General features: G+C 40.9%; 4 protein-coding genes across 4 annotated transcripts in view; 2 read left to right on the top strand and 2 right to left on the bottom strand.

Moving 5' to 3' along the window:
• Positions 1-26,018, top strand: part of LOC308460781 (olfactory receptor 13H1-like) — a gene marked incomplete at both ends in the record, with an annotated part of 41,703 nt that extends 15,685 nt beyond the window's left edge. Inside the window, one exon of the mRNA XM_080977305.1 lies at positions 25,231-26,018. Coding sequence (XP_080833431.1) covers positions 25,231-26,018 — 788 coding nt within the window. The remainder of the gene's footprint in view (positions 1-25,230) is intronic.
• Positions 273-1,193, top strand: LOC308461557 (olfactory receptor 13H1-like; the record flags this gene model as incomplete). The annotated part of the gene is made up of 1 exon (XM_080978559.1): positions 273-1,193. The coding sequence occupies one exon, from the start codon at positions 273-275 to the stop codon at positions 1,191-1,193; it is 921 nt and encodes a 306-aa protein (XP_080834685.1).
• On the bottom strand, positions 11,517-12,467 carry LOC308461539 (olfactory receptor 13H1-like; the record flags this gene model as incomplete). Its single annotated transcript, XM_080978536.1, has 1 exon — positions 11,517-12,467. The coding sequence occupies one exon, from the start codon at positions 12,465-12,467 to the stop codon at positions 11,535-11,537; it is 933 nt and encodes a 310-aa protein (XP_080834662.1). The 3' UTR covers positions 11,517-11,534.
• Positions 18,854-19,786, bottom strand: LOC308461541 (olfactory receptor 13H1-like; the record flags this gene model as incomplete). Its single annotated transcript, XM_080978538.1, has 1 exon — positions 18,854-19,786. The coding sequence occupies one exon, from the start codon at positions 19,784-19,786 to the stop codon at positions 18,854-18,856; it is 933 nt and encodes a 310-aa protein (XP_080834664.1).
• Positions 26,019-27,090: the final 1,072 nt, after the last annotated feature.

The raw sequence follows: 27,090 nt of genomic DNA, 5'->3' as shown, positions 1-27,090 counted from the left end.
TATTTGTTTGATAACCTCCAAATAAACTTAGAGTATATCTGATTGAATTCAGTATTTCTTTACTTAAGATTAGACATGTTGTTGAATGCAATCCTATATGAACTTACCTTCACAAGTCCTAGTGATCTCTGATGTTAGTGGGATTGTGATTTTTTTAGCATGTTAGAGTGTGTTAATGACTGAAATACCTGAATACTATTGACTAGCAAGCTGGTTATGTCCTTTCTTTAGAAAATCCCATTCTCAGTGTCATTGAATATTTGATTCAGGATATGGAAGATGAAAATGAGACTGCAGTGACTGAATTTGTCCTCATCGGCTATTCTGGTCGACCAAAGACAAGAATGGGATTAATTGCTTTCCTGACAGTTGTCTACTCCATAACCATTGTGGGAAATGTTCTTATTATTTTGGGCACCATTGCTGATCCTCGACTCCACAACCCCATGTACTTTTTCCTTGGTAATCTGTCCTTCCTTGACATTGGATATTCAACATCTTCCATCCCACAAGCCATTGCAAATCTCCTGGTGGACAAACCCACCATGTCCTTTATGATGTGTTATTTGCAAATGAACAATGGTGTCTGGTTAGGAACGACTGAATGCTTCCTGTTGGCTGTTATGGCTTATGACAGGCTTATAGCCATTTCCAGCCCACTACATTACATGTTAATCATGAACAAGAGATTGTGCATTCAGTTAGCAGCTGGGACATGGTCAAGTGCCTTTTTTTTAGGAGTTATTCCCAATTATGCCTTGCCAGCTCGCTTTTGTGGGAGAAATGTGATCAATCATTTCACATGTGAACTCATAGCTGTTATGAAGCTTGCTTGCTCAGATACCTCCACGAGGCAACTGCTTATGTTCTTCATTGGATCCCTTACATTGCTTGCTCCCTTTGCCTTTATACTTTTCTCATATTTATGCATTATTGTGGCAGTTCTGAGAATCCATTCATCAGATGGGAGACTAAAGGCTTTTTCCACATGTGCATCCCATTTGACTGTTGTAACCATTTTCTTTGGAACTGCTATATTTTCATATATCCGACCTCAAACTAAAACCACAAATGAACTGGATAAGGCAATTTCTCTCTTCTATGGAACTGTGACTCCCATGTTAAACCCACTCATCTACACACTCAGAAATCAAGAAGTAAAAGGAGCCTTAAGAAGACTTATTGTAAGGTAAAGGATTATTTAAAAGAAACTAACAAATGGAATCAACAATGGAAAAAGAAGCAAGTTATGGAAAGATATATTCCTTCTTGTTGAGGAATGGTTTCTTTTTAGATTAGGATTTTTTTGTTCTGGTCTATTTTTTAAAAAAATACTTTGTGCTGGGTATAAACTTTTGTATATCTTTTTAATGAGTTTAAGTAAAATTTAAATGTAAAAACAAAAACATACCCACAAGCAAGTTCATATACTCATACACAGTCAGTTTAAAAAGTAAGGCTGTATCAAGTTACAATGAGCAACAGTGGGAATTGGTCTCCCAGGGTCAACACTCTTAACTATACCATGTTGAGTCAAAGTTGCTCCAAAATGAGTTGACAATAAAGCAGGCCCTGTCTCTTAATCCCAGTAAATTCATTTATCTTGATCTTGGGCTTATGAGCAGGATTTCTTATGCTGATTCTTAAGACCTGAGTACATTTATCTGTTAGCATATTAGCCTTCCTCAACCTGTAGATGGCTTTCAGAGTTCAATAGCAGCACTATAAATTGTGCCTAGATATGCCCAGTAAACCAAAGGCCATATTTAACATTGTCACTATTATCTATGACACAGTAGCTATTTGGAGGTGTTATTGCAACTCGGTTGTGGGAAATAACAGGGTCATGCCTTCAGACCCTGAGCCGCTGTCCCTGCCCTCTAGTGTCCAACTCTTGGACTATGACTAGGGAAAGGAACTCAGCCCAAGGGTCCATATAACTCAGCATCCTGTTGTCACAGTGGCCAGCCATATGCTCATGGGAAATCCCCAAGCAGAACCTGGGCACAAGTGTACTCTCTCCTCCTGCATTTTCCAGCAACTGGTATTCCGAAGCCTCTAACCATGGAGAGTCTACATGTGTACAAAGGTGTGGAACCTCAGATCCAGGGGGTGTATGCAGTACTCATGCTTGCTCTGTCTGGTGTTTCGGACTCTCACCATGCCACACCCCTTTGCCTTTGAGAATGACCTTTCTCCTCAAGTGCATGAATGTATTCTTGAACTGCTTGCTTTGATGGAAGAAAGAGCTATGCCTGTATAAGCCTTTGATTATTATTTTTCATGACAGGAAAGCAGTTTTTAGGAGAAAAGCAAGTATTTTGTATGTTGCTCCCCGCACTGTTTGCCTCTGAGCCCAACTGCTTTTACCTTTGCTCTCACCACCAGTAATATGTAACACCCCCCTCCCGAAGCTGTTCTAGTAAGGATGTGGATCTCAGACTTAAAAAGCTTCCCCACCTCATCTCCTTTACACACATTCCTCTAAATCATAGACAGTGATGCTGTGGAGTTTGTGAGGCCATAAGGGGTAATGAGGATTTCTCTTCATGCTTGGCCACTTAGAACTGGAGCAACTGGTCTTTGTGGTTTAATGTCTCCTTGATGAATGATTTGATCTTTCTTTTTCTGCTATAATTTGTCCATCCTTCCCCCTGGTTAGCTTCTTAGTCAAACACTTAAATACAAGGTGTGAAAGGTTCCCTTGTCCTTGTTTCTAGCCCATCAGGCACCTCTTGTTCAATTTTGGCAATTGTCCAGTCCGAGAAGTCTGTCAGGCTTAATTGTTTAGATTTTGTTTTTGATCTGGTTAAGCGACTTGGCTCGGAGAGCTCTCGCTGCTGCAGCAGCTTTTTTTTTCTTAGCCATCAATCAAAAGCAATCCTCCTTTGTCAAACTTAATTAAAATCTGGCATCACACCAGTAGGGAGTCCAGCAGTTACTTGTCTTTCAGCAGATTAAGGCAGAGGAACACAGCTGAATCACTCTTCTGATAGGCACACATGTTGAGAATGACAGGAAGAGCCCTAGTTTGATTGATCTTGCAGCTAACAGCCTCCTGAATAGCAAGGCTATTAGCCTTGGCTTGTTTCAGGGCTCTCCCCAAGGATGGTCAGTTAAGTGAGTGGGTTTGGGGATGAAAGGTGAGATAACTATATTTGGGGAGGGGTGCTGTGGGAAAGGTCAAATATAATTTATATATAAAGATTAAGCCTTCCAATCATATGCTAGCAGCAGCAATTACAACATATCCCTATGTCTATGATGGCACAATACATGCTTGGAGGCTTGCTATACTCTGTCAAATCGGATCCACTTTACTGAGGGTACACGTTGCGATCGGATCTCTGAGCACGCCTCACTATCTGGTGCGGCCAGGGCTAAGCCTGTTGCACTCTGGTTGGTCATTTTGCGGTCACTTGGACCCTAAAGCCAATCGCTTGGCTTGGGGGGTGGCCGGGAAACAATATAAGCCCTGTGCGATGTTTGCTGGACCTCTTTTGCCTTGCACAGTGGAACACCCACCCACCCACCCACCCACCTTTTCCTTTGTGCATCTGGCTTTGCTATGGACTTTGTTGGTCGCCTGTTTTGCAACGGGGGCCTGGTAGGAATTTTTCAATCTGGCAGATTGGCAGGGCCATTTCATTTCCACCTACCGCGTAGTAATCGCCACAACTTTGTAAGGTTTAGCGGTTAGGCATTGGATCAGTGATGTGTGAGGGTGGGGAGGTGTAGCCATCACATACCCGTCCAAGATCAAAGGTATTCCGTTAAAGGAATCCAGAGGTTGGTCTGTATCTTGTCTGAAACTCCGTGGTAGGGGCTAGGTCCATGCCAGGACCCCATGGGGACACTGGGGGTGAGCTCAAGTCGGTTGCCACTGGCAGTGCTCCCTTTGGCGATGTTTCACCCTTAACAGACTCCCTGCAATGCGAGCAGGAGTCTGATATAGTCTGTGGGATTCCAGTGCCTAAGCCAATACCACTCAAATTCTGTATTTAATAAAGTTAATTGCCCCCAAACTTAAACTAAAATCCTGTGTCACTGTGTCTCATTTTGGGGGGCTGCTCAAAGTGCAACTGCCTCCTCTCCTAAAGTTTTCCTCCTTGCCTCCCCACAACTATTGAATAAATGGGAGCTGGCAGAAATCAGCAAGAGGGAAAGCTGAAAATGACCAAATCTCAGACTTTGAAGGGGGCTTTGGTTCAGCTTGAGAGAGATATTTGAACTGCAGAAGGCTATTTCTGATGACCACTTCCCTGAATACATTTAAAGAAGAAAATAACCTTACTATATTTTCCCACAAAAGCAACAACTACATTATGAAGCAATTCTTAAGTTTCTTGGAATGCTACATGTTCCCTGATGGGATTCAAAGTTAAGACCTAATTAGTGCTGTTGGGCTCCAGTGGGAAAATGTCTTTCTGCAGGAAATTAAAAGTACTCTGCTTCATAGTTTCTTATTCTGACTTGGAAGAATATCAGGGTACATGTTGGGACCTAACAGATGTTCAAATCTCAAAAAAGGCAAATTGGGAATAGATGAGCAGTAAACTCATGCCACTGTTATTGAGGTTCTCATCCATTTTTTTTAAAGAAAAATATATATTCATAGATCTATACTTGTATTTGTTTCAAGGCTGGGTTATAAAGAATGCTGACACTAATACTCCTATTAATGATGCAATAATTTTAGATAGGTGAAATACTGTTTGTGGAAGGAGATTTTGATAAGACAAAGCATATTAACCCATCATATAAGTGTTTTGTCAAAAAAGTCAGTCGACCCACCCCATGTTAGTGTTACCATAAAGCACCAATGCTGCAGCAAGCAAAGGCTCTAGCAGCTCAGCCAGCTGCTTGTGGCTGGAAAGCCAGACAGGATGTTTGTGACTGTTGCCATGGGAACAAAGGGGCAGTCCATTCTGTACTGAGCACCGGATGTTAGCTCAGTGTGTGTGTGTTATATGACCCGTACTGGATGTACTTGGGAGGAGTTTCTTCTTGCTGTTGTTGAGTGCAGACACGATTCTCTGTACTGATGTAAGAGGCAGAAATAAATGATGTAAATAGTTTTCTGTCTGCTTCTTTCCCCTCCCTGGGGACACCAAAGGGGAGAGAGGAAGAACGGTGTGTTCCTCTCATACATCTGAGAAGAATCGCCGGACCTCGCCTGCTTATCAGCAGAGTGGAGACGCGGGGAGGTCGACAGGAATATCTGCCGGTGCCTACGCAGTGGCACATTCCTCTGACACAGGCAGAATTCCAACATTGGCAGCCTTCGGATGGTTGCGATTCATCGGACATCTGCATGAGAGGCTGGTGGATTGTCCTCCTCTGCTCCAAGGAGGAAGAGAAGCGTCTGAAAGAAGCCAGAGGCTCCACAGACAGCTGGTGGAAAGAAGAGGTGTTTTCCAGAGCAACTAAGTTCAAGGTATGCTGCATTTCGGGCTAAAAGTGTGAACGCAGGAAGATTAATTCCCTGGTTCACGGAGCTGCGTTTCAAAGAAAACAAGAGCTCCGGAGGAAGAGGCCTGCAGCTTGAAGGCTGAAGCCTGCATTCCACAAATTTTTGTGGTAGATAAGATGTCCTATTGAAATGCATTGTTGCTAGGTAACGGTCCTGGAAAGTTACTGGCAAAGGGGCTGGACTCTGAGTGTGAGCCTGGGAAAGCGAAACAAAATCAGAGAATGTTTTGGCTACAAGGTTTACGAGCTCTTGGAAGGGACTTTTCAACAGCAGCCTGAGTTTAGCTGCCAGGTGCAAAGAGCGTAAACAATTTGCAGTTTGCTGCGTGAGAAAGGAAAAAACAACTGTTGGATTTTACAGTTTGTTTGACATTGTGAGCTGGAGGCTTGGCTTCAAGATGGATGCCAAGAAAGGGGGAGGTTTGCCTTGCCCACCTCCCTTAACCAATGACAATTATTCATCTTGGTCTGTAAAGATGAAGGCCCTGCTGCAGAATCAGAGGCTTTTTGATGTAATTGAAAACCCCATCCCTGCAGCACCAACCAGAGGTTGGGAGTCACAGAATGTAAGGGCCAGGACTGCTATAATTCTGTGTGTCTCAGATGATCAGTTGGTGCATGTTCAGCATTTAGAAAATGCGAAAGAGGTATGGGACACGCTGCGTACAACGCATCAGAGAGATGCTGGTTCTTCAGCGTTGCTGTATTTTGAGAAATTGACCAATCTGAGACTTGCGCCTGATGGAGATGTTCAAGCGCACCTGACAGAAATGAAGTTTCTGCGTCAACAGATGGTGGAACGCAATTTTCGTCTTCAGGAGGAAGTGTTTTGCTTCATGATGATAAACAGCCTTAGCCGCACCTACAAGGTTGTTGCCAGTCAGCTTGGTTCCCTACCGGCCGCGCAGCTGACCGCGGAGAGAGTTTGTGCTGTGGTCCTGAATGAACACGACAGACTTGCTGCACTGGAAGAAAAAGACAGGGGGAGGGAAGAACAGAGTTCTAATTCCCCCACTGCTGATGCTACTGGAGAGCATGGTATAGCATTGAGTGCTGTCCGATGTTACAATTGTGGACAGACTGGGCATCTACAGCGAAACTGTAAGAAGCCGCGCCAGTCAAGAGGAGCAAAGAGCAGCTCTACGAAGCCTCAGGCGTCAGGCAAAAGCCGTACCAAGTGCCAGGTGAAACCTGCAAAGGCTATGATGGCGAAAGGAACCACGCCAGATGTTGGGAACGCATTCATAATCGACACAGGCTGTACAAAACATTTGTGCCCGCACAGAGGACTATTTTCGACGTTGAAGAAGCAAAGCTTCACTGTGAAACAGGCCAACGGTCAAGAGTTGGAAGCGACTGGAATTGGGACTGTGTATCTTGAGAGTCTGAACTTGACTATAAGTGATGTTTACCTGGTTCCAGAACTGAGATTTAATCTGCTGAGCGTGTCGCAGATTGCAAAGAAGGGACTGAAACTGTCCTATGATGCTAAAAGCTGCAAGATCTACAAAGATGGAGAACTGTTTCTTACTGCCAAAGAGAAAGATGGACTGTATTTGTTGACTTTTGATCAAAGTGATTACATGAAATGTAATTCCTCTGTTTCTAACGAAATCTCTCTTGCAGGTGTGACCAGTGTGAGCACCAGGAAGGTGACTAAGACCAAGAAGGTCGACAGAGCATTTCAGCGGGTGTATGCTGATGTGATTGGTCCTCTAGAACCATCTAGAGGCGGTGCACGATTTTACCTTGTGTGTGTGGATTGTTTCACTAATTATTCTTGGGTTTATATGATGGAGAAACCGCAAGAAACTTTAGAAAAGTTTCAGGAGTTTTGTGACAAGGTTAAAAGTATGCATGATGCTAACATTGATTGTCTTTTCACAGATGAGAAGCAAATTTTTCTGTTGCAGAAGTTTCAGAAGTTCCTGGATGGAAAAGGGATAGACCACAAAGTGGCAGTTTCGCAAGAAGCGTGGAACAGGGGGGTCTGTGTAAAAGTGAACAAAGAATTGCAAAAGGGGATGAATGCGCAATTGCTGGGTTCACATTTGCCACATGAATATTGGGCCGAATCGCTAGCGTCCTATCTTCATGTGTGGCTGAGAAAAGTCTCAACAGAGTTGGGATGTTCTCCTTTTGAGAAGCTGTTCAATAGAAAACCTTCTGTTGCCTATTTTAAGGTTTTCGGGTCTCATGTGAGAACAGAAGCTCCAGGTGGAGTAAAGAATGCCAGAGGCATTTTTGTGGGTTATGAAAAAGGTCTCTACAGAGTAATTTTGTCTGAATCTGGTCAGGTGATTCTCACAAAGTTCCTAGAGAGTGCTCCAAAGCAAGAGCGGATAGTACAGACATTTCCCACAGGAAACGATTCTGATGATGATGATGATGATGAGTTTGATCTTATTGAGTTCAGTAGTACTGATGATGACAGTGAGAGCTCAGAGAGTTCAGTTGTAACAGTCATTGAGAGGAAATCTCACACAATGGATAGACCTTCACAGGTGAAGGAAGAACCACTGATTGCTACTGGTTCTCAACAGAGTCCAAAGGTTGAACCAGTGAGCACAGAGGATCAGAACCTCTTACGTAGGTCTGAGAGAGCAACGAAGGGTGTACCACCCAAGAGGTATTCAAAGGAGTTTGCTAACCTTGCATATGTTGCTATTGTAAACGACCAAGGACGGATTGAAGCTGTGTCTGAGTCAGAGACAAAGGCACAACAGAGAGTTGTTAACCAAGGTAATGCGAAGTCACACAACCAGAGAGGTACATTGGTTAAACCAGTGGCGGGTAGTTCCAAGGGTGGAACTGAAACAACAGGGGAATGTTATAAATATAACAACTGTTTGTTTTCTTCTCTGGATGACGCTTTGCTCGCAGCACACATTGATACTTTAGGGGGAGTATGTTACCATAAAGCACCAATGCTGCAGCAAGCAAAGGCTCTAGCAGCTCAGCCAGCTGCTTGTGGCTGGAAAGCCAGACAGGATGTTTGTGACTGTTGCCATGGGAACAAAGGGGCAGTCCATTCTGTACTGAGCACCGGATGTTAGCTCAGTGTGTGTGTGTTATATGACCCGTACTGGATGTACTTGGGAGGAGTTTCTTCTTGCTGTTGTTGAGTGCAGACACGATTCTCTGTACTGATGTAAGAGGCAGAAATAAATGATGTAAATAGTTTTCTGTCTGCTTCTTTCCCCTCCCTGGGGACACCAAAGGGGAGAGAGGAAGAACGGTGTGTTCCTCTCATACATCTGAGAAGAATCGCCGGACCTCGCCTGCTTATCAGCAGAGTGGAGACGCGGGGAGGTCGACAGGAATATCTGCCGGTGCCTACGCAGTGGCACATTCCTCTGACACAGGCAGAATTCCAACAGTTAGTTACCCGAAAGTGAAGAAGCTCCCCATAGTGTTACTTGCCTAATTCCAATTTTGTTTTCAACAATTATACTTTTGCATCAATAGGAAGGGGAGAGAAATTTAATTTTGTTTGTATTTAAATGAGAAGCTGCCTAATTCAAACCTCTTGAACCAAAACACAAACCAATGCACAACTATCCCTCAAAATTCACATGTATCTGAATATTGTGACATATGTCTCAAAGCAAACAAAGTACATATATTAAACTGAGCATAAAACTGCATATATTAATACAAAATGCACTACATTTGCAAAATTGCTTGCAAAAATGTGTACCTTAGTTAAAACTGCATAGCAAATGAATTTATTAGGAGAAATTTGCACTAAATGTTAATGAAAAATTCTACATATGTTTAAGGGGAAATCACTGTGTTAAAGCTGGCCAAAAGTCCAGAGGTAGCATGATTATCAATTTACGATGGGGTGGAAGGTTCACAGGCTATGAAGGACTTGCTCACAAATTTATTGACAGCCGTATGAATTATGATAGCTGGGAAGTAGCAAGCAGAATATAAAATTGAAGAGTGATATAAAGAGGTGTGGGATATAGCTATTAATGATAAATTAGCATGTGCCATTAAGGTAAGATGAGGAATATGCAGGAGAAATGATTTTGAGGAGATATGGGAAGTGTTTGTAGAATTTGTACTGTTAAAATCATTAGAAGAAGTGTTGACATTTTTGGAGGTTGGATAGTTAGAATGGAATGGTCTCGGTGGTTGAGTTCACATTTTTATTCTTATTTATTTATGATTGTAACTTTGGTAAAATGAAATAATAATAATAATAATAATAATAAATAAATAAATAAAAGAAAGAAAGCAAATACAAAAGAGCTCACTGAATAAAAGTCTACATATGTACACATCTATTTTAAAAAATGCTAATGAATTTTCATGGACTGAAAACAGATTACCCACTGCCAGATGATGCCGCACCCAAGGAAAGCACAACATCAAGCCTCCCAGAGACAGATCTAATCATTTTTTACTCTGATCCCCCGAAAGCCACAAACAACTGGACACTACTGCTTACGGCTGGCAATCTGGACAAGTCTGTAAAACAACCCCAGAAAGAACAACATTTCAAACACCTCAAGAATGGCTGTGTTATAACTGAGACAGAGGAAGAACTGACTACAATCTGCCCTTCACAATGAAGCCAAATTGCCAATGACGAGAGTAGCCTAAATATTATTTCATGGAACATAGCGGGTTGTGCCAACAAAGTAGGGAATGAGTCATTTCATGAGTACATAATGAGTTTCGATGTGATAATGTTGCAGGAAGCCTGGGCAACTGACTTATTATAAATAATAAAGAAAACAACAGAAAGTGATGTAGAAATGCAGAGACCTGAACTTAAGATAGGAAAAAATGAGTGGAGAAAATCACATCTACAGATTTGTCCATCCCTTACCCCTGTCAATATGGTCAATGGTCAGCGATGATAGTAGTTGTAGTCCACAATATCTGGAGGCCACCATGTTGGCTACCCCTACACTAGATGAACATATGGAGAATGAAAGGACCTGGCAGTATTATAACAGGAGATATACAGGTTTCTCCATCCCTGCTCAGCAGCTACATTGTAGCCTGTTATACAAGCTGGCTGCATCTGAGGGAAATGGCAGACATTAAAACACACTCCATCAATTCAGCTGAAACCAACTGTTTGCCTCCTTTCCTTGGCTTCAATTGACAATCATTCCACCTAGCTGCATCTGAAAGAGAGGAGAGGTCCACCCAATAGCTTGGTTTTGACCAAGTGCCATTTCGCTCCTCCTTTCCTGTTTCTATGTGCAGATATTTTCCTTGGGTTGAAACCAGAGGGAGGGGAAAGGACAAAAAAGAGAGAGAAAGAAGCCCATCTGCTTAGCTGGAATCAGTAACTGCCATTTTAGCTCCTTTTCTCCAATATTTATCTCCCCTGTGCCAATTACAGTAGGTCACTATAGGACCAGTTGTGAATACAATTTAACCTTTGGTATCTGAATTTGCTCATTTTTCTCTCATCTATTGTGTCTGATTAACCTTTTTACTGATTACAATTAATGAGCCTAAGTTAATGATGTCCATTGACTTCAAAGGGTCTTCTCTAAGTTAGTCTAGCATTGGATACAACTAAATACAACCAAATACAAAGGGACTAGGAAATAGGGACATAAGTGGAAAGCAAATACATTTGGGTTTTATGGTTAAGCCTACAGGCTGGTATTTTCTAATTTAACTTCTCTACAACATTTAGAAAATTGTAGTCACTTTAATCAACACCTTTTCAACTATTTATATGCTAATGCAGAAATTCTAATCGTACAACAGTGAATTTTGTATTAAGTTGGTTTGTATTGTGCATGTACATGACTTCCTTAGATTTAATCTCCAACGGTAGATTTAAACACTGTTAGGAATTACTTGCTTTGACATGAAAGAAGCTACTTTTAAAACAATAAATTTATCTTTAGCATATCAGTTATATTTTCAAGGAGCCTTTATTTCCATTTTAACACAACATATTCAGATTTCCTAGTTTCAAATGAATTCAGTACCTAAGTTGTTAAGGTTGTGATAATAACAGAAGCAATAACAGCAAGAGGCACAGAAATATTTCAGTCCTCAGTATGATCAAGGTATCTTTTTCATGAATCCACTTTCTTTCCCACAAGTCTTCTCAATGCCCCTATAACTTCCTGATTTCTGAGAGTGTAGATTAATGGGTTTAACATGGGAGTCATAACTCCATAGAAAATAGAAATTATCTTGTCTACATCCTTTGTGGTCTTAGTTTGGGGGCGGAGATATGAGAACATGAAGGTGCCATAGAATATGGATACTACAGTCAAGTGGGAAGCACATGTGGAGAAAGCCTTCATCCTGCCCCCTGCTGAGTGGATTCTTAGAATTGCCACAATTATGCGCAAATATGAGAAAAGGATAAAGCTAAAAGGACCAAGCAAAGTGACACTCCCAGTGAAGAACATAACCAGCTGGCTCATGGAAGTATCTGAGCAAACCAGCTTCATAACTGCTTTGACTTCACATGTCAAATAATCAATCATATTTTTCCCACAAAAGCGAGCTGGTATGGCATAAATGGGAATAACCCCTAAAAATAAGCCAATTGACCATGTCCCAGCTGCTAACTGAATGCACAATCTCTTGTTCATGATTAGCATGTAATGCAGTGGACTGGAAATGGCTATAAGTCTGTCATAAGCCATGACAGCCAACAGGAAGCATTCGGTCACTGCTAAGTAGGCACCACCACTCATTTGGAAATAACACATGGCAAAGGACGTGGTAGGTTTGTCCACCAGAAGGTTTGCAATGGACTGTGGGATGGAAGAAGATGCATAGCAAATGTCAAGGAAGGACAAATTACTGAGGAAAAAATACATGGGATTGTGAAGCCGAGGATCAGTTGTGGTCACCAAGATTATAATAAAATTTCCCACTACAGTGATAGCATATACAACAATCAGGAAAACAATGAGTCCCATCCTTGTCTTTGGCCGACCAGAATAGCCAATGAGGATAAACTCAGTCAATTCAGTCTCATTTTCTTCTCTCATATCCTGATTCAAATATTATCTGCAAAGACGTACAAAAAAGAAAGAAAGAGAAAGGGACCTCATTATGTATTATTTGCATGGTATTTTGCTAACAGGTTTGGGAAGTTATGGTACTGTAATAATGAGAACATATTAATGATTCGTTTCAAAAATCTATTAAAGCTTCTCTTTTGTTTATTATCAGCCATTAGCAAATCTAAAGAAATGATGTTGCACACTGCTTGCTTTGGAGAAATTCAAACCCTTTGACGTTTTCTGTCTTGAAGATTCTTGCACTGAGCATGGGGTGGGGTGAACCTAGAGGATCCCTTTTGGCAAGAAATAGATGAGGAAAAATGAAAAAAACAATGAAATCAGAATAACTTCCCCCATGATCAATTACAGAAATAAAACTCAGAAACTTAGACTCTGAAATTATCTCTCTAATTGAGCAACTTCACTATTACACATAATTTAAGAAATTTGTGCCCTACATTTAAATACCTGTGAAACAATTTACATAAAAATCCAACTTTTTAATATTATGAAGTTTAATGCAGCAGCATTATATCCTACTGTATTTCTACAAATATGTTTCAAGATCCAATATTTTGCAGAAATATTGACTTAAAATTGAATATTTTATAGTTATATTTGCATTACAAACAGATTTCTTTATTTTGTCACTTTTGACATAGCTTTTTAGTGCATAACACATATGCTCATTTTCATGGATAAACCATTTAGAGAAGCAAGGGTGAAATTTTCTCCTTTCTGAGTTTCAAAATAAATGCAATTGTTTCTTGAAAGCTCCTGTATTCTTGGCCATCCTTCTGATTCAGCATACTGAGCAAAATACAGGGCTGCAAAAGATATAGCTAAGTAGAAAAAGCTGTAGTGCTTCTTCTCCCCCTGTCCCCACACACATTATGCATTCTTCTAAGCAATACAAATGAACCAGATCAGATTGAAGGAAAAGTCAGAGTTCCAGATCAAAATTCCCCAAATGCCGTTTTAACTGCTATAAGGTGGGGTAATGACAATGAAACTAACATGGCAAAGTATATAAACAACTAATACCTTTAATTGCTTTGGTCTTTCCAAACTTCCTGAATGTCCTTTGTCAACATTTGGTATTAAACTGAGATACAGGATTCTTCAAACTGTACAGGAATTCTAGTAAGCCTTCAGTGTATCGGATGAGAAAGACTGAAATCGTTCCAGTGTACAATAAAGAGCAAGTTGTCAGTTGACTGTTCAAAAAAATAAAAATATGGAATATGAAGAAGGATTCATGTTGCATGAATCTCTGAAAAATAATGCACTAGAACAGCACAAGATAGCATCTTTATGTATCCAATACATGTTTCCTTTAATAAAGTCTCATTTTATTTTCTATGAAAAATTCAGGATGCTCTAGATATAGTGGAAACATTTCAGGAGGCATAGATTGCTATTTTGTTCCCATGAAAACTTGGAACTGAAAGAAAAGTCTAAGTGTTTTAGTTAGCTCAATTAGATAGGCAATATTTTAAAACCACTTTCTCCATAATTCCCAGTGGTGGCATAATCCCGGGAGCAACAGTGATTCAGCACTCCTAGGGAGGCCACATAATAAGAAAAGCATAACATAGAGCATAATATACACATAATAATACAGTGGTGGCCCGCAAGACGAATGCCTCGCAAGACGGAAAACCCGCTAGACGAAAGGGTTTTCCGTTTTTGAGTTGCTTCGCAGGACGAATTTCCCTATGGGCTTGCTTCGCAAGACGAAAATGTCTTGCGAGTCTAGAGATTTTTTTTTCGCTTTCCCCCCCCCCCTTTATCTAATCTGCTAAGCCTTTAAAAGCCTTTAATAGCCTTTTAGCAGCTAATCCCCTAAGCCTTTAAGCCTTTAATAGCCGCTAAACCGCTAATAGCGCTAATCCGTTAAGCCCCTAATCGGGTTGCTTCGCAAGACGAAAAAACCGCTAGACGAAGACTCTCGCGGAACGGATTAATTTCGTCTTGCGAGGCACCACTGTAATAATAAAACAATTGTAATAGCCCCCTTCCAATTTAACAGGCCATAGATTATTTAAAGAATGGGGGTTAATAGAAATGCTTTTGCCTGGTGCCTAAAGACATGTAATGATGGGTCCATGTGAGTCTCTCAGGGGGAACATTCCACAGATGGGGAGCCACCACAGAAAAGGCCCATTCTTGTGTTGTCATCCTCAGAACCTCTCGAGGAGCGGGGACATAGAGAAGAGCCTCAGATGACAAGCGCAGGATCTAGGTCAGTTTGTATGGGGAGAAGAGGTCCTTAAAATATTGAAGTCCTGAGCCATATAAGACATACTACATCAGCATTGCACTCTGAACTGGGCCCAATTATTAATTAGTCTGTGTGATCCTTGCCGCATTCTCCAGAAGGATCCATATTTGCCCTTCATTTTTAGTGCCTCTTCCCAGTGCATCCATTAGCAAATTCTTACATTGATTAATAAAAAAGCATTCATTCAGGATCAATTCCATCATTTCACTGTAGTTACATGGCATTTTTATCTTTTCAAATGATACTGGGAAAATTTCCTTGCTTTGCTTGAAAACTTGTGTGTGAGCATCACTGTTTGCCTCATTTCCTTGGTTTCAATTGACAATCATTCCACCTAGCTGCATCTGAAAGAGAGGAGAAATTTATCTTTAGCATATGTTATATTTTCAAGGAGCCTTTATTTCCATCTTAACACAACACATTCAGGTTTCATAATTTCAAATGTATTCAGTAGCTGTTAAGGTTGTGATAAAAACAGAAGCAATAACAGCAAGAGGCACAGAAAATATTTCAATCCTCAATATGATCAAGGTATCTTTTTCATGAATCCACTTTCCTTCCCACAAGATTTCTCAAGGCCCCTATAATTTCCTGATTTCTGAGAGTGTAGATTAATTGGTTTAACATCGGAGTCATTACTCCATAGAAAATAGAAATTATCTTGTCTACATCCTTTGCGGTGTTATTTTGGGGGTGGAGATATGAGAACATGAAGGTGCCATAGAATATGGATAATACAGTCAAGTGGGAAGCACATGTGGAGAAAGCCTTCATTCTGCCCCCTGCTGAGTTGATGTCCTTTGTGACGTGTTACTTGCAAATGAGCAGTGGTGTCTGCTTATGTACAACTGAATGCTTCCTGTTGCTTGTCATGGCTTATGACAGACTCATAGCCCTTTCCAGACTCACTGCATTACATGTTAATCATGAACAAGAGATTGTGCATTCAGTTAGCAGGTAGGACATAATCAAGTGGCTTATTTTTAGGGGTTAGTGGGATCATCTTAAAATATGGTCCTGGTTGCGGGAAGGCCATCAACCCGGTTCCCCCCACCCTGGCATGGGTGGAGTAATATCCTCTCGCCAGGGTGGCACCACGATCATCCTAGGCCTCTTGGCCAATCATTTTGAGTGTATTGGCAAAGGAGTCATCGTGTTCTCACAGGGTTACATGCCTTCTGTGGGCCTTTGTCCTGCATTGTTTAAAATTTAGCATTGTATTTTTGGCCAAATTTATCCCTGGGGTCTCTAATGAAATTGCTGTTGCACAGTCTCGATTTCAGATAGACTGCTTCAGATTATTGGCACCAGAAGCCCAAGCCTTTTGAAGACCACCTCTGGAACCTTGGAAGCGTATATTGACGCAGGGAGTAGTCGCCTCCTTCGCCCCCTCTACTCAGGTCCTACAAGAAAGCTTGGGCTGATTTTATAGCCTTTCGTGTGAAGACATTGGCCATTGCCTCGGGTCCTCCACCAACTACAGATCTAAGTTTGTCATTATCTCGTGCATTTGTTCCAGCTGGGGCGGCCAGCCAAGACATTAAGAATTCAGTCTGCCACTATTTCATTTTTTAGCAATTCAATATTTGCTTTTGACAGCACAGAGGGGTCTCTGCCTGGTCAAGGATGCCAGGAGGTTTCTGCAACTCAGGCCTCCTGGAGCTGGCCCATTCCTTAATCACAGCGATGGAACTCATTTAGCTAGGCACCAGTTTACCAGAGTTATGAGAAAGGCTATTCAGGCCTGTGGGCTTCCAGCGTTGGAATATGCGGCCCATTCTTTTCGAATCGGGGCTGCTACGACAGCAGTGCATTGGGGTAAGTCTGCAAGCAGAATTAAAAACATGGGTTGCTGGAAGTCCCATGCTTACAGGGGTTACATTTGGAAAACCCGTTAGTTTGGTGCCTAAATCATATGTTAGAAGCAGCAATGACAACATATCCCTGTGTCTATGATGGCACAATACAAGCTTGGAGGCTTGCTATCCACTATCACCTGCCTCCTCTCCTAAAGTTTTCCTCCTTGCCTCCCCACAACTATTGAATAAATGGGAGCTGGCAGAAATCAGCAAGAGGGAAAGCTGAAAATGACCAAATCTCAGACTTTGAAGGGGGCTTTGGTTCAGCTTGAGAGAGATATTTGAACTGCAGAAGGCCATTTCTGATGACCCCTGAATACGTTTAAAGAAGAAAATAACCTTAATATATTTTCCCACTCAAGCAACAACTACATTATGAAGCAATTCTTAAGTTTCTTGGAATGCTACATGTTCCCTGATGGGATTCAAAGTTAAGACCTAATTAGTGCTGTTGGGCTCCAGTGGGAAAATGTCTTTCTGCAGGAAATTATCAGTACTCTGCTTCATAGTTTCTTATTCTGACTTGGAAGAATATCAGGGTACATGTTGGGACCTAACAGATGTTCAAATCTCAAAAAAGGCAAATTGGGATACTTGAGCAGTAAACTCATGCCACTGTTATTGAGGTTCTCATCCATTTTTTTTAGAAAAATATATATTCATAGATCTATACTTGTATTTGTTTCAAGGTTGGGTTATAAATAATGCTGACACTAATACTTCTATTAATGATGCAATAATTTTAGATAGGTGAAATACTCATTGTGGAAGGAGATTTTGATAAGACAAAGCATATTAACCCATCATATAAGTGTTTTGTCAAAAAAGAAAAAGTCAGTCGACCCACCCCCTGTTAGTTACCCGAAAGTGAAGAAGCTCCCCATAGTGCTACTTGCCTAATTCCAATTTTGTATCCCTCAAAATTCCCATTCATCTGAATTTTGTGACATAGGTCTCAATGCAAACAAAATGCATATATTAAACTGAGCATAAAACTGCATATATTAATACAAAATGCATTACATTTGCAAAATTGCTTTCAAAAATGTGTACCTTAGTGAAAACTGCATAGCAAATGAATTTATTAGGAGAAATTTGCACTATATGTTAATGAAAAATTGTACATATGTTTAAGGAGAAATCACTGGGTTAAAGCTGGCCAAAAGTCCAGAGGTAGCATGATTATCAATTTACGATGGGTTGGAAGGTTCACAGGCTATGAAGGACTTGCTCACAAATTTGTTGACAGCTGTATGAATTATGATAGCTGGGAAGTAGCAAGCAGAATATAAAATTGAAGAATGGTATAAAAAGGTGTGGGATATAGCTATTAATGATAAATTAACATGTGTCATTAAGGTAAGAAAGGGAATATGCAGTAGAAATGATTTTGAGGAGATATGGTAAGTGTTTGTAGAATTTGTACTGTTAAAACGGAAAGGGGTCAAACCATTGCAAGAGGTGTTGAAATTTTCGGAGGTTGGATAGTTATAATGGAATGGTCTCGGTGGTGGAGTTCACATTTTTATTCCTATTTACTTATGATTGTTTCTTTGTCAAAATAAGAATAATAAGAAAACAAATACAAAAAGCTCATTGAATAAAATTCTACATATCTACAAATCTATAAGAAAAATAAAATGCTAATAAATTTTCATGGACTTATTAGGAATAATAAACAAAACAACAGAAAGTGATGTAGAAATGCAGAGACCTGAACTTAAGACAGGAAAAAAATGAGAACCACATCTACAAATTTGTCCATCCCTAACTCCTGTCAATATGGTCACTGGTCAGCGATGATAATAGTTGTAGTCCAAAACATCTGGAGGCCACATGTTGGCTACCCCTACACTAGAGGAACATATGGAAAATGAAAGGACCTGGCATTATTATAACAGGAGATACAGAGGTTTCTCTATCCCTGTTCAGCAGCTACATTGTAGCCTGTTTTACAAGCTGGCTGCATCTGAGGGAAATGTTTGCCTCCTTTCCTTGGTTTCAATTGACAACCATTCCACCTAGCTGCATCTGAAAGACAGGAGAAATTTACCTTTAGCATATCAGTTATATATTCAAGGATCCTTTATTTCCATTATACACAACACATTCAGCTTTCCTAGTTTCAAATGTATTCAGTAGCTGTTAAGGTTGTGATAATAACAGAAGAAATAACAGCAAGAGGCACAGAAAATATTTCAATCCTCAATATGATCGAGGTATGTTTTTCAAGAATCTACTTTCTTTCCCACAAATCTTCTCAAGGCCCCTATAACTTCCTGATTTCTGAGAGTGTAGATTAATGGGTTTAACATGGGAGTCACAGTTCCATAGAAGAGAGAAATTATCTTGTCTACATCCTTTGTGGTCTTAGTTTGGGGGCGGAGATATGAGAACATGAAGGTGCCATAGAATATGGATACTACAGTCAAGTGGGAAGCACATGTGGAGAAAGCCTTCATCCTGCCCCCTGCTGAGTGGATTCTTAGTATTGCCACAATTATGCGCAAATACGAGAAAAGGATAAAGCTAAAGGGACCAAGCAAAGTGACACTCCCAGTGAAGAACATAACCAGCTGGCTCAAGGAAGTATCTGAGCAAACCAGCTTCATAACTGCTTTGACTTCACATGTGAAATGATTCACCAAATTCTTCCCACAAAAGCGAGCTGGTATGGCATAAATGGGAATAGCCCCTAAAAATAAGCCAATTGACCATGTCCCAGCTGCTAACTGAATGCACAATCTCTTGTTCATGATTAACATGTAATGCAGTGGGCTGGAAATGGCTATAAGTCTGTCATAAGCCATGACAGCCAACAGGAAGCATTCAGTGACTGCTAAGTAGGAACCACTACTCATTTGGAAGTAACACATGACAAAGGAAATGGTGGGTTTGTCCACCAGAAGATTTGCAATGGCTTGTGGGATTGAAGAAGATGCATAGCAAATGTCAAGGAAGGACAGGTTACTGAGGAAAAAATACATGGGATTGTGAAGCCGAGGGTCAGTTGTGGTCACCAAGATTATAATAAAATTTCCCACTACAGTGATAGCATATACAACAATCAGGAAAACGATGAGTCCCATCCTTGTCTTTGGTCGTCCAGAAAAGCCAATGAGGATAAACTCAGTCAATTCAGTCTCATTTTCTTCTCTCATATCCAGATTCAAATATTATCTGCAATGACATAGAAAAAAGAAAGAAAGAGAAAGGGACCTCATTTTGTAATATTTGCATGGTATTTTGCTAGAAGGTTTGGGAAGGTATGATACTGTAATAATGAGAACAGATTACTGATTAGTTTCTATTGGTTCATTATCAGCTATCAGCAAATCTAAGGAAAGGGTGTTGCACACTTGCTTTGTAGAAATTTTCTGTGTTGAACATTCTTGCACTGAGCATAGGGTGGGGTGAGCCTAGAGGATCCCTTTTGGCAAGAAATAGATGAGCAAAAATGAAATAAACAATGAAATCAGAATAACTTCCCCCATGATCAATTACAAAAATAAAACTCAGAAACCTAGACTCTCTCTAATAGAGCAACTTCACTATTACACATAATTTAAGAATTTTGTGTCCTACATTTAAATAACTGTGAAACAAACATGCTCATTTTCATGAATAAACCATTTAGAGAAGCAAGGGTGACATTTTCTCCTTTCTGAATTTCAAAATAAATGCAATTGTTTCTTGAAAGATCTTGTAATCTTGGCCGTACTTCTGATACAGCACACTGAGCAAAATACAGGGCTGCAAAAGATATAGCTAAGTAGAAGAAGCTGTAGTGCTTCTTCTCCCCCCGACCCCACACACATTATCCATTCTTCTAAGCAATAGAAATGAACCAGATCAGATTGGAGGAACAGTCAGAGTTCCAGATCAAAATTCTCCAAATGTTTCTTTAACTGCAATCATTTGTTAAGGTGGGGTAATGACAATAAAACTAACATGGCAAAATATATAAAAATCTAATACCTTTAAGTGCTTTGGTCTTTCCAAACTTCCTGAATATCCTTTGTCAGCATTTGGTATTAAACTGAGATGCAGGACTCTTCAAACTGTACTGAAGTTCTAGTAAGCCTTCAGTGTATCGGATGAGAAAGACTGAAATCGTTCCAGTGTACAATAAAGAGCAAGTTGTCAGTTGACTGTTCAAAAAAATAAAAATATGGAATATGAAGAAGGATTCATGTTACATGAATCTTTGAAAAATAACGCACTAAAACAGCACAGGATAGCATCTTTATGTATGCAATGCTCTAGATATAGTAGAAACATTTCAGGAGGCATAGATTGCTATTTTGTTCCCATGAAAACTTGGAACTGTAAGAGAAGTCTAAGTGTTTTAGTTAGCTCAATATTTTAAAACCGCTTTCTCCATAATTCTCAGTGGTGGCATAATCCCGGGAGCATCAGTGATTCAGCACTCCTAGGGATGCCGCATAATAAGAAAAACATAAGATATAGCATAATATACACATCAAAATAATAAAATAATAATAATAACAGCCCCCATTTAAGGGGCCATAGAATATTTAAAGAATGGGGGTTAATAGAAATGCTTTTGCCTGGTGCCTAAAGACATGTAATGATGGCTCCATGTGATTCTCTCTGAGGGAACATGCCACAGATGGGGAGCCATCACAGAAAAGGCCCATTCTTGTGCTGTCATCCTCAAAACCTCTCGAGGAGCAGGGACAAAGAAAGGGCCTCAGATGACAAGCACAGGATCTGAGTCAGTTTGTATGGGGAGAAGAGGTCCTAAAGATATTGAAGTCCTGAGCCATGTAACATATACTACATCAGCATTGCACTCTTAACTGGGCCCAGAAACTAATTGGCAGCCAGTGCAATTTGGCGTAAAGCTTAAACCATCTTGTTCTAATGAGCAACCTGGCCATCAGATTTTGCACCAGCTGAAGTTTCTGAACTGAATTCAGAGGCAGACCCATTTATAACGCATTATAGTAATCCAACCTAGAGGTTTACAGAGCATAAAGCACAAATGTTAGGCTATCCTTGTCCATAGAGCTAAAGCTGATAGAAGGACCTCCATACCACCAAAGCCTCAGGTGATAGTAAAGGATCCAGGAGCAAACCCAAGCTATGTACCTGTTACTTAAGAGCAAGTGTAACCACCTCAAGAGGAGGCAACCTCCCATCCATCTTGTCTAGAGAACCACCCACTAATAGTGTCTCTGTCTTATCTGGATTGATTTTCAGTTTATTGGTTCTCTTCCAGACACCTGTCCAGCCTATCCACTGCCCCACCTGTAGATGTAAAGGAAAAATAGAGCTGCGTGTCATCAACACACTCCAAAACTCTGGATGACTCCACCCAGCAGCTTCATATGCTGCAGATATTAAGCAACATGGGCGACGGCAATGAACCATGAGGAACCCAACATTGAAGGCTCCTTGGTGCAATTTTTTTTTTTTAAATCACCTGCTGAAGATGACCATCCAAGTAGGAACAGAACCATTGGAAAGCATGGTCACCCACCCCCAATTTGGATAGCCTCTCAAAAGGAACACAGTGTTTGATGGTACTGAAAGCCACTGATACAAGAAGGATTAACAGGGATACATTGCACCTGTCTCCCGACAGAGGTCAACCAGGGAGGTTTCTGTGTCAAACCCAGGCCACATCCTAATTGAAATGGATCTAGAAAATTTGTCCCCTCCAAGAGCGCCTGGATCATGATAGAATCATAGTGTAAAGAAGGGCATGTTATCAGTTAGTGTGACTTGGAAGTTAAAAAAGAAAGGGAAGAAATTCAGGTCACAACAGGCCTTTAGTCTAAGGCAGCCTTTCTCAACCTGTGGGTCCCCAAGTGTTGTTGGACTACAACTCCCATAACCCCTAGCTAGCAAGGCCAGAGCTCAGGGATGATGGGAGTTGTAGTCCAAAACATCTGGGGACCCACAGGTTGAGAAATGCTGGTCTAAGGGCTAATCCACGCTTACCTTTTCTGTTCACCCCCTCCCCATCCAGCTGTCTGCCCACAACTGAAGGAGATTATGATATTGTGAATGAGGTGTTTCCCATTTCTTACCTGAATTGGAGTAAAACTCCAAGGAAGGATATTAGGCTTAGACAAATTATGGTGGAGGCAAGTGTGTGAGAGAGTGAGAGAAAGGAGCATGTAAAGGGGACAACAATAACTAGGAGAATAAAGCCTCTCCTCCTCCAGGAGGGGAGGGATTGTGAGCGTGAACAGTTTCCCGCGTTATGCAGGGAGCATTCTGGCCCCTGCCCTGCTCCATCGCTGGCACGCCACGCCTCCCAGAAGAACACCCAATCGGGTGGCAGCTTGGGGGCATGGTTTAGCCGGTCAAATGCGGCCGCACCAGCTCTCCCTGCCATTGCACTGCCGATCTCTTCTTTTTCCAATTGGCAAATTGGCACTGGCCTTTTGGTTTTTTTCGCCTACCTCGTAGCAATCGTCACAACTTTCTCGGTATTTGGCGGTTAGGCATTGGAATAGGTTGTTGGTGTATGGAAGTGCAAGGTGTGGCCATCCCCTTCACTTTTGGGTATTCCGTTAAAGGAATCCGGCGGTCGTGGATCCTGTCTGATGCCCTGTGCAGCTGGGGGCCACGGCACGACCTCCGGTGACATCAGGGGAGAGCTTATAGTTGTATTTGCATCAACAGGCTGCCCCTACTGGTGGTTAACCCTCATCAGACTCACCCCCCTCTGAGTGGGTGGAGTTAAAATTTGCAGTTGTCCAATGCCTAAGCCAATACCTCTCACATGCTGTAATCAATAAAGTTGTGGCCTTTTCTAGCCCATTAACCTAATATGCTGTGTCCATGTGTCTTTATTATTCCCAAGTGGGAAACGGGTCCTCGAATCACAATCACAGGTTTCAATGCAAAGCAGTGTGTGTGTACAAGTGAGCGGTGGGGACCAATCCTTTGCCAGAGGATACACAATTGACATTTAATGGGATGCCCCAGGTCCTTGTCTTCCTGGCTCTTACAATGAAATAATTGCATAGTTGTTTTCTGTTTCTATTACAAAGGGAAAGGGGGGGGCGGCGGAGGGAGGATTCCCCAGCCTAATTCTCCTGCGTGACAACAAAACATCGTAGTAGAACTCACTAAGGGACATAGTGACCTGTGATACCTTTATTTAAAAAAGGGGAAATATTACAAATTGGGTGGGTGAGGAGATGGCATGTCTTCCAGAAGAGATCAAAACCTACACAGGGCATTCCTGCATATCATGCAGTGCTGAATGGAAAACATAATTGTGAGTATAGAAACTAGAAGGACCTGAGAGCATGAGAAAGCTGAGCCTAGTGTAAATGGATATTTAGTTTGCTTCAGTATGGAGTTCTGCTGCTCAGTGTTCCAGCCAGCCCATGAGCTAGGCTCTCTTGTAGAATTTGAATCTGCCCCATTTTCATCCCACACAACAGAGGGTCAGCATTGCCATCATTGAACATCTTTTTCTGTCATTGGGGTGCTTCCTGTTTTCCTTTTTGCTGGTTTCTTTATTTTTTACCTTTTTTCTATTACTACAAATCTGCCCCTCAGCATGCTGCTGCATCCCCCCCCCCCCCCGCTCAGGTAACAATCCTTATGCAGTCAAAATATCACCACCACAAGAGAGATACCACCAGGCTTGGGGGCACTCCAAAATTTGCAGAAATACAAAAGTCTTGGGAGGGGGAACCACACCCAAATGAATTCACTATTAGTATATATGATGTCAACATGTAAAGTAGCTGTGCTTGTGTGTATCTAAAAGCATGAGACATGTGGAAAAGGAAGCAGATAGACTTTCCTAAGACGGAGAGGACAACACTTGTTTCATTCCTGAAGATCAGGCTGATGGACCGTAGGAGTAAGGATTCCCTAGATATCTATATGTGTATATGGTTTTAGTTCCATTAATGTTCAATTGTTTTTTCTAATTATTGCTTTTATTATGTTTTTAGTAATTGTTGATTTTATCTTTAAGCTGCCTTGAGTCGGGTCAGTGGAAAAGGCGGGGTATAAATAAACATATAATATTTTTAATAATTATACTAATAACTGACTTGTTATTCATGTTGGCTGGGCCAATCCCAAGCAGAAGGCATTTCCATGTATGCAAATAGAGGCAGGTACCTCTGATTTCTGTCTTTTCTCCCCTCATTTCTCCCACATTAAATGCTTTTTTGGAGGGTAACTCCAACTCTAAGGAGAAAATTTTCAGAGGCTTCAACTGCAACATATTGGTAGTAAAGCCTCATTCTATCCGTTGATTTCCATCTGCGGTTTTTGGGAAGATAAAGAACTGGCCACAATCCACCAGCCACCTAAACATGCCTATTGGTTTCAATTAATTTAGGTGTACTTAACTCTGTTCCAGTGTTCCCACACTGACAACAGACCTGGTGGCAGCTATTATTTATGTTCCTGCTGTTTCTTCTAGATTAACTTCACATGGCATACCTAACCACATGGAATGGGACCTCAGTCACTGAATTTTTGCTACTCGGATTCTCAGATACCCCTGAAATGCAGCCCTTCCTGTTTGCTTTGTTTTTGATCTTCTACATGGTTACACTTGCTACCAATTTCTTACTTTTGATCACTGTATCAACAGATCGTAGCTTGCACACACCCATGTATTTCTTCCTGGGTAACCTTTCCTTCCTCGAGATCATCTATACATCCAACATTGTTCCCAGGATGCTAACCAGTTTGATCTCTGAGGAGAAGACCATTTCTTTTATGGACTGCATGATTCAGTTTTATTTCTTTGGATCACTGGGTGGCACTGAATGCCTTCTCCTATCAGTGATGTCTTATGACCGTTATATCGCCATATGCAACCCTCTCCACTACACAACTGTTATGAACAGCAACATGTGTGTTTGGCTGGCTGCTAGCTCTTGGATCAGTGGCTTTCTGATAACCTTAATTACAGTGTTGCTGATGATAAGCTTGACCTTCTGTGGGCCCAATGAAATCGATCATTTCTTTTGTGATTTTTCTCCACTGCTGAAGCTTGCTTGTTCTGACACATACCTGTTTGAAAAGACTTCTTTCATTCTTTCTTCCAGTCTAACATTGATCCCATTCCTACTTACGGTTGTGTCTTACACCTATATATTGTCAGCTGTTATCAAACAGGCTTCTGGCACCAGGTCTAAAAAGGCCATTTCTACCTGCTCCACTCACCTCATAGTAGTTACAACTTTCTATGGGACGCTGATTACAATGTATGTGGTTCCTGCTGCTAAACACTCTGTAGACACAAGCAAGATCTTCTCAATCTTCTATACTATTGTGACTCCAATGATTAATCCCCTCATCTATAGCTTGAGAAACAAGAAGGTACGTGAAGCCTTGAAAAGGCTTGTAGATGCAAAACTTGTATTCTGGAAGTAGCAGAAATGGATAAATGTAATGAAGAAGGTCACATTTGAACTCTTACTTATCTATTTACAGAAGGAGAAGCAAGCCTGTAGACCTCCAGATATTGTTGAACTCCTGCTCCCATCAGCCCCAGGCACTACTGCTGATGGTAATGGATGATGAGATTTGTAGTCCAGCAATATATGGAGACCTACAGGTTAGCCACCTGCAATTTCCCAGAGCTATTTGCCTATTATGGAGCATATAATGTAACTTAACTTAACTAAATCACAGCAGGCACAGGTAATAATTGAGAGATGTCAGGTAAGTATAGGCAGTGAAATCCAAAGAGATTTCCTATCACAGTTCTTGCTCCTCAGTATCATCCATCAAGCCTGCTTTTATAACTCCTTTCCCTAATCTTGTTAGCAAGTAGACTTTGGAGCAGAAATATGATTGCTAGGAAAGAGTGACATGGAAATTAGAACATCCAGCAGAGACTCCCACAGTATTCTGGCTTGAATGTATCTGTCAGTTTAGGAGCTTAGTAATAAGAATGCTTCATCATGGAAGGTGGACAGGGAGAAGGTTACCTGATTATGATGTTTGTTCCGGGGGGGTGGTGGTGGTGTAGAAATGATGACTGTATAGAATCACCCGGAAGTGATTCTTAGAACTCCATCAAATCCATGTACTGCTGCTAATTGTTCCTAGAAAGATTTTGGTCTATCGTTTTCACAGGTTTCTGATAGCATATCAGTGTATCTGAAATGTTTTAGAATTATCTCAGTTTTATTGGTGTTTAATATGAATATATTTCCATTAGTTAAGCTATATTATATTTGTATACCTTTATTTATTTATTTATTTATTTATTTATTTAAAAACTAACTGTTCCCATTAGTAAACATATTATATTTGGACAGCTCCATCATTTTGCTTTATTATTCTATAATCAGAATTATGCATACCTTCTATTTTTAAAATCATTGCACACTTCACTTACCATTGCATGTTTCATGATACCTTCTTCTGTATAACTTAAATATTTTCAAAATAAACAAAGTAAGAAGCCCCAGTTATTTCAATGAGTAAGTCAATGTAT

Source organism: Podarcis pityusensis (assembly GCF_964106645.2).
Source record: "Podarcis pityusensis genome assembly, chromosome: 13".
In the NCBI taxonomy this organism is placed as follows: domain Eukaryota; kingdom Metazoa; phylum Chordata; class Lepidosauria; order Squamata; family Lacertidae; genus Podarcis; species Podarcis pityusensis.
This window is presented reverse-complemented; position numbering and strand designations above follow the sequence as displayed.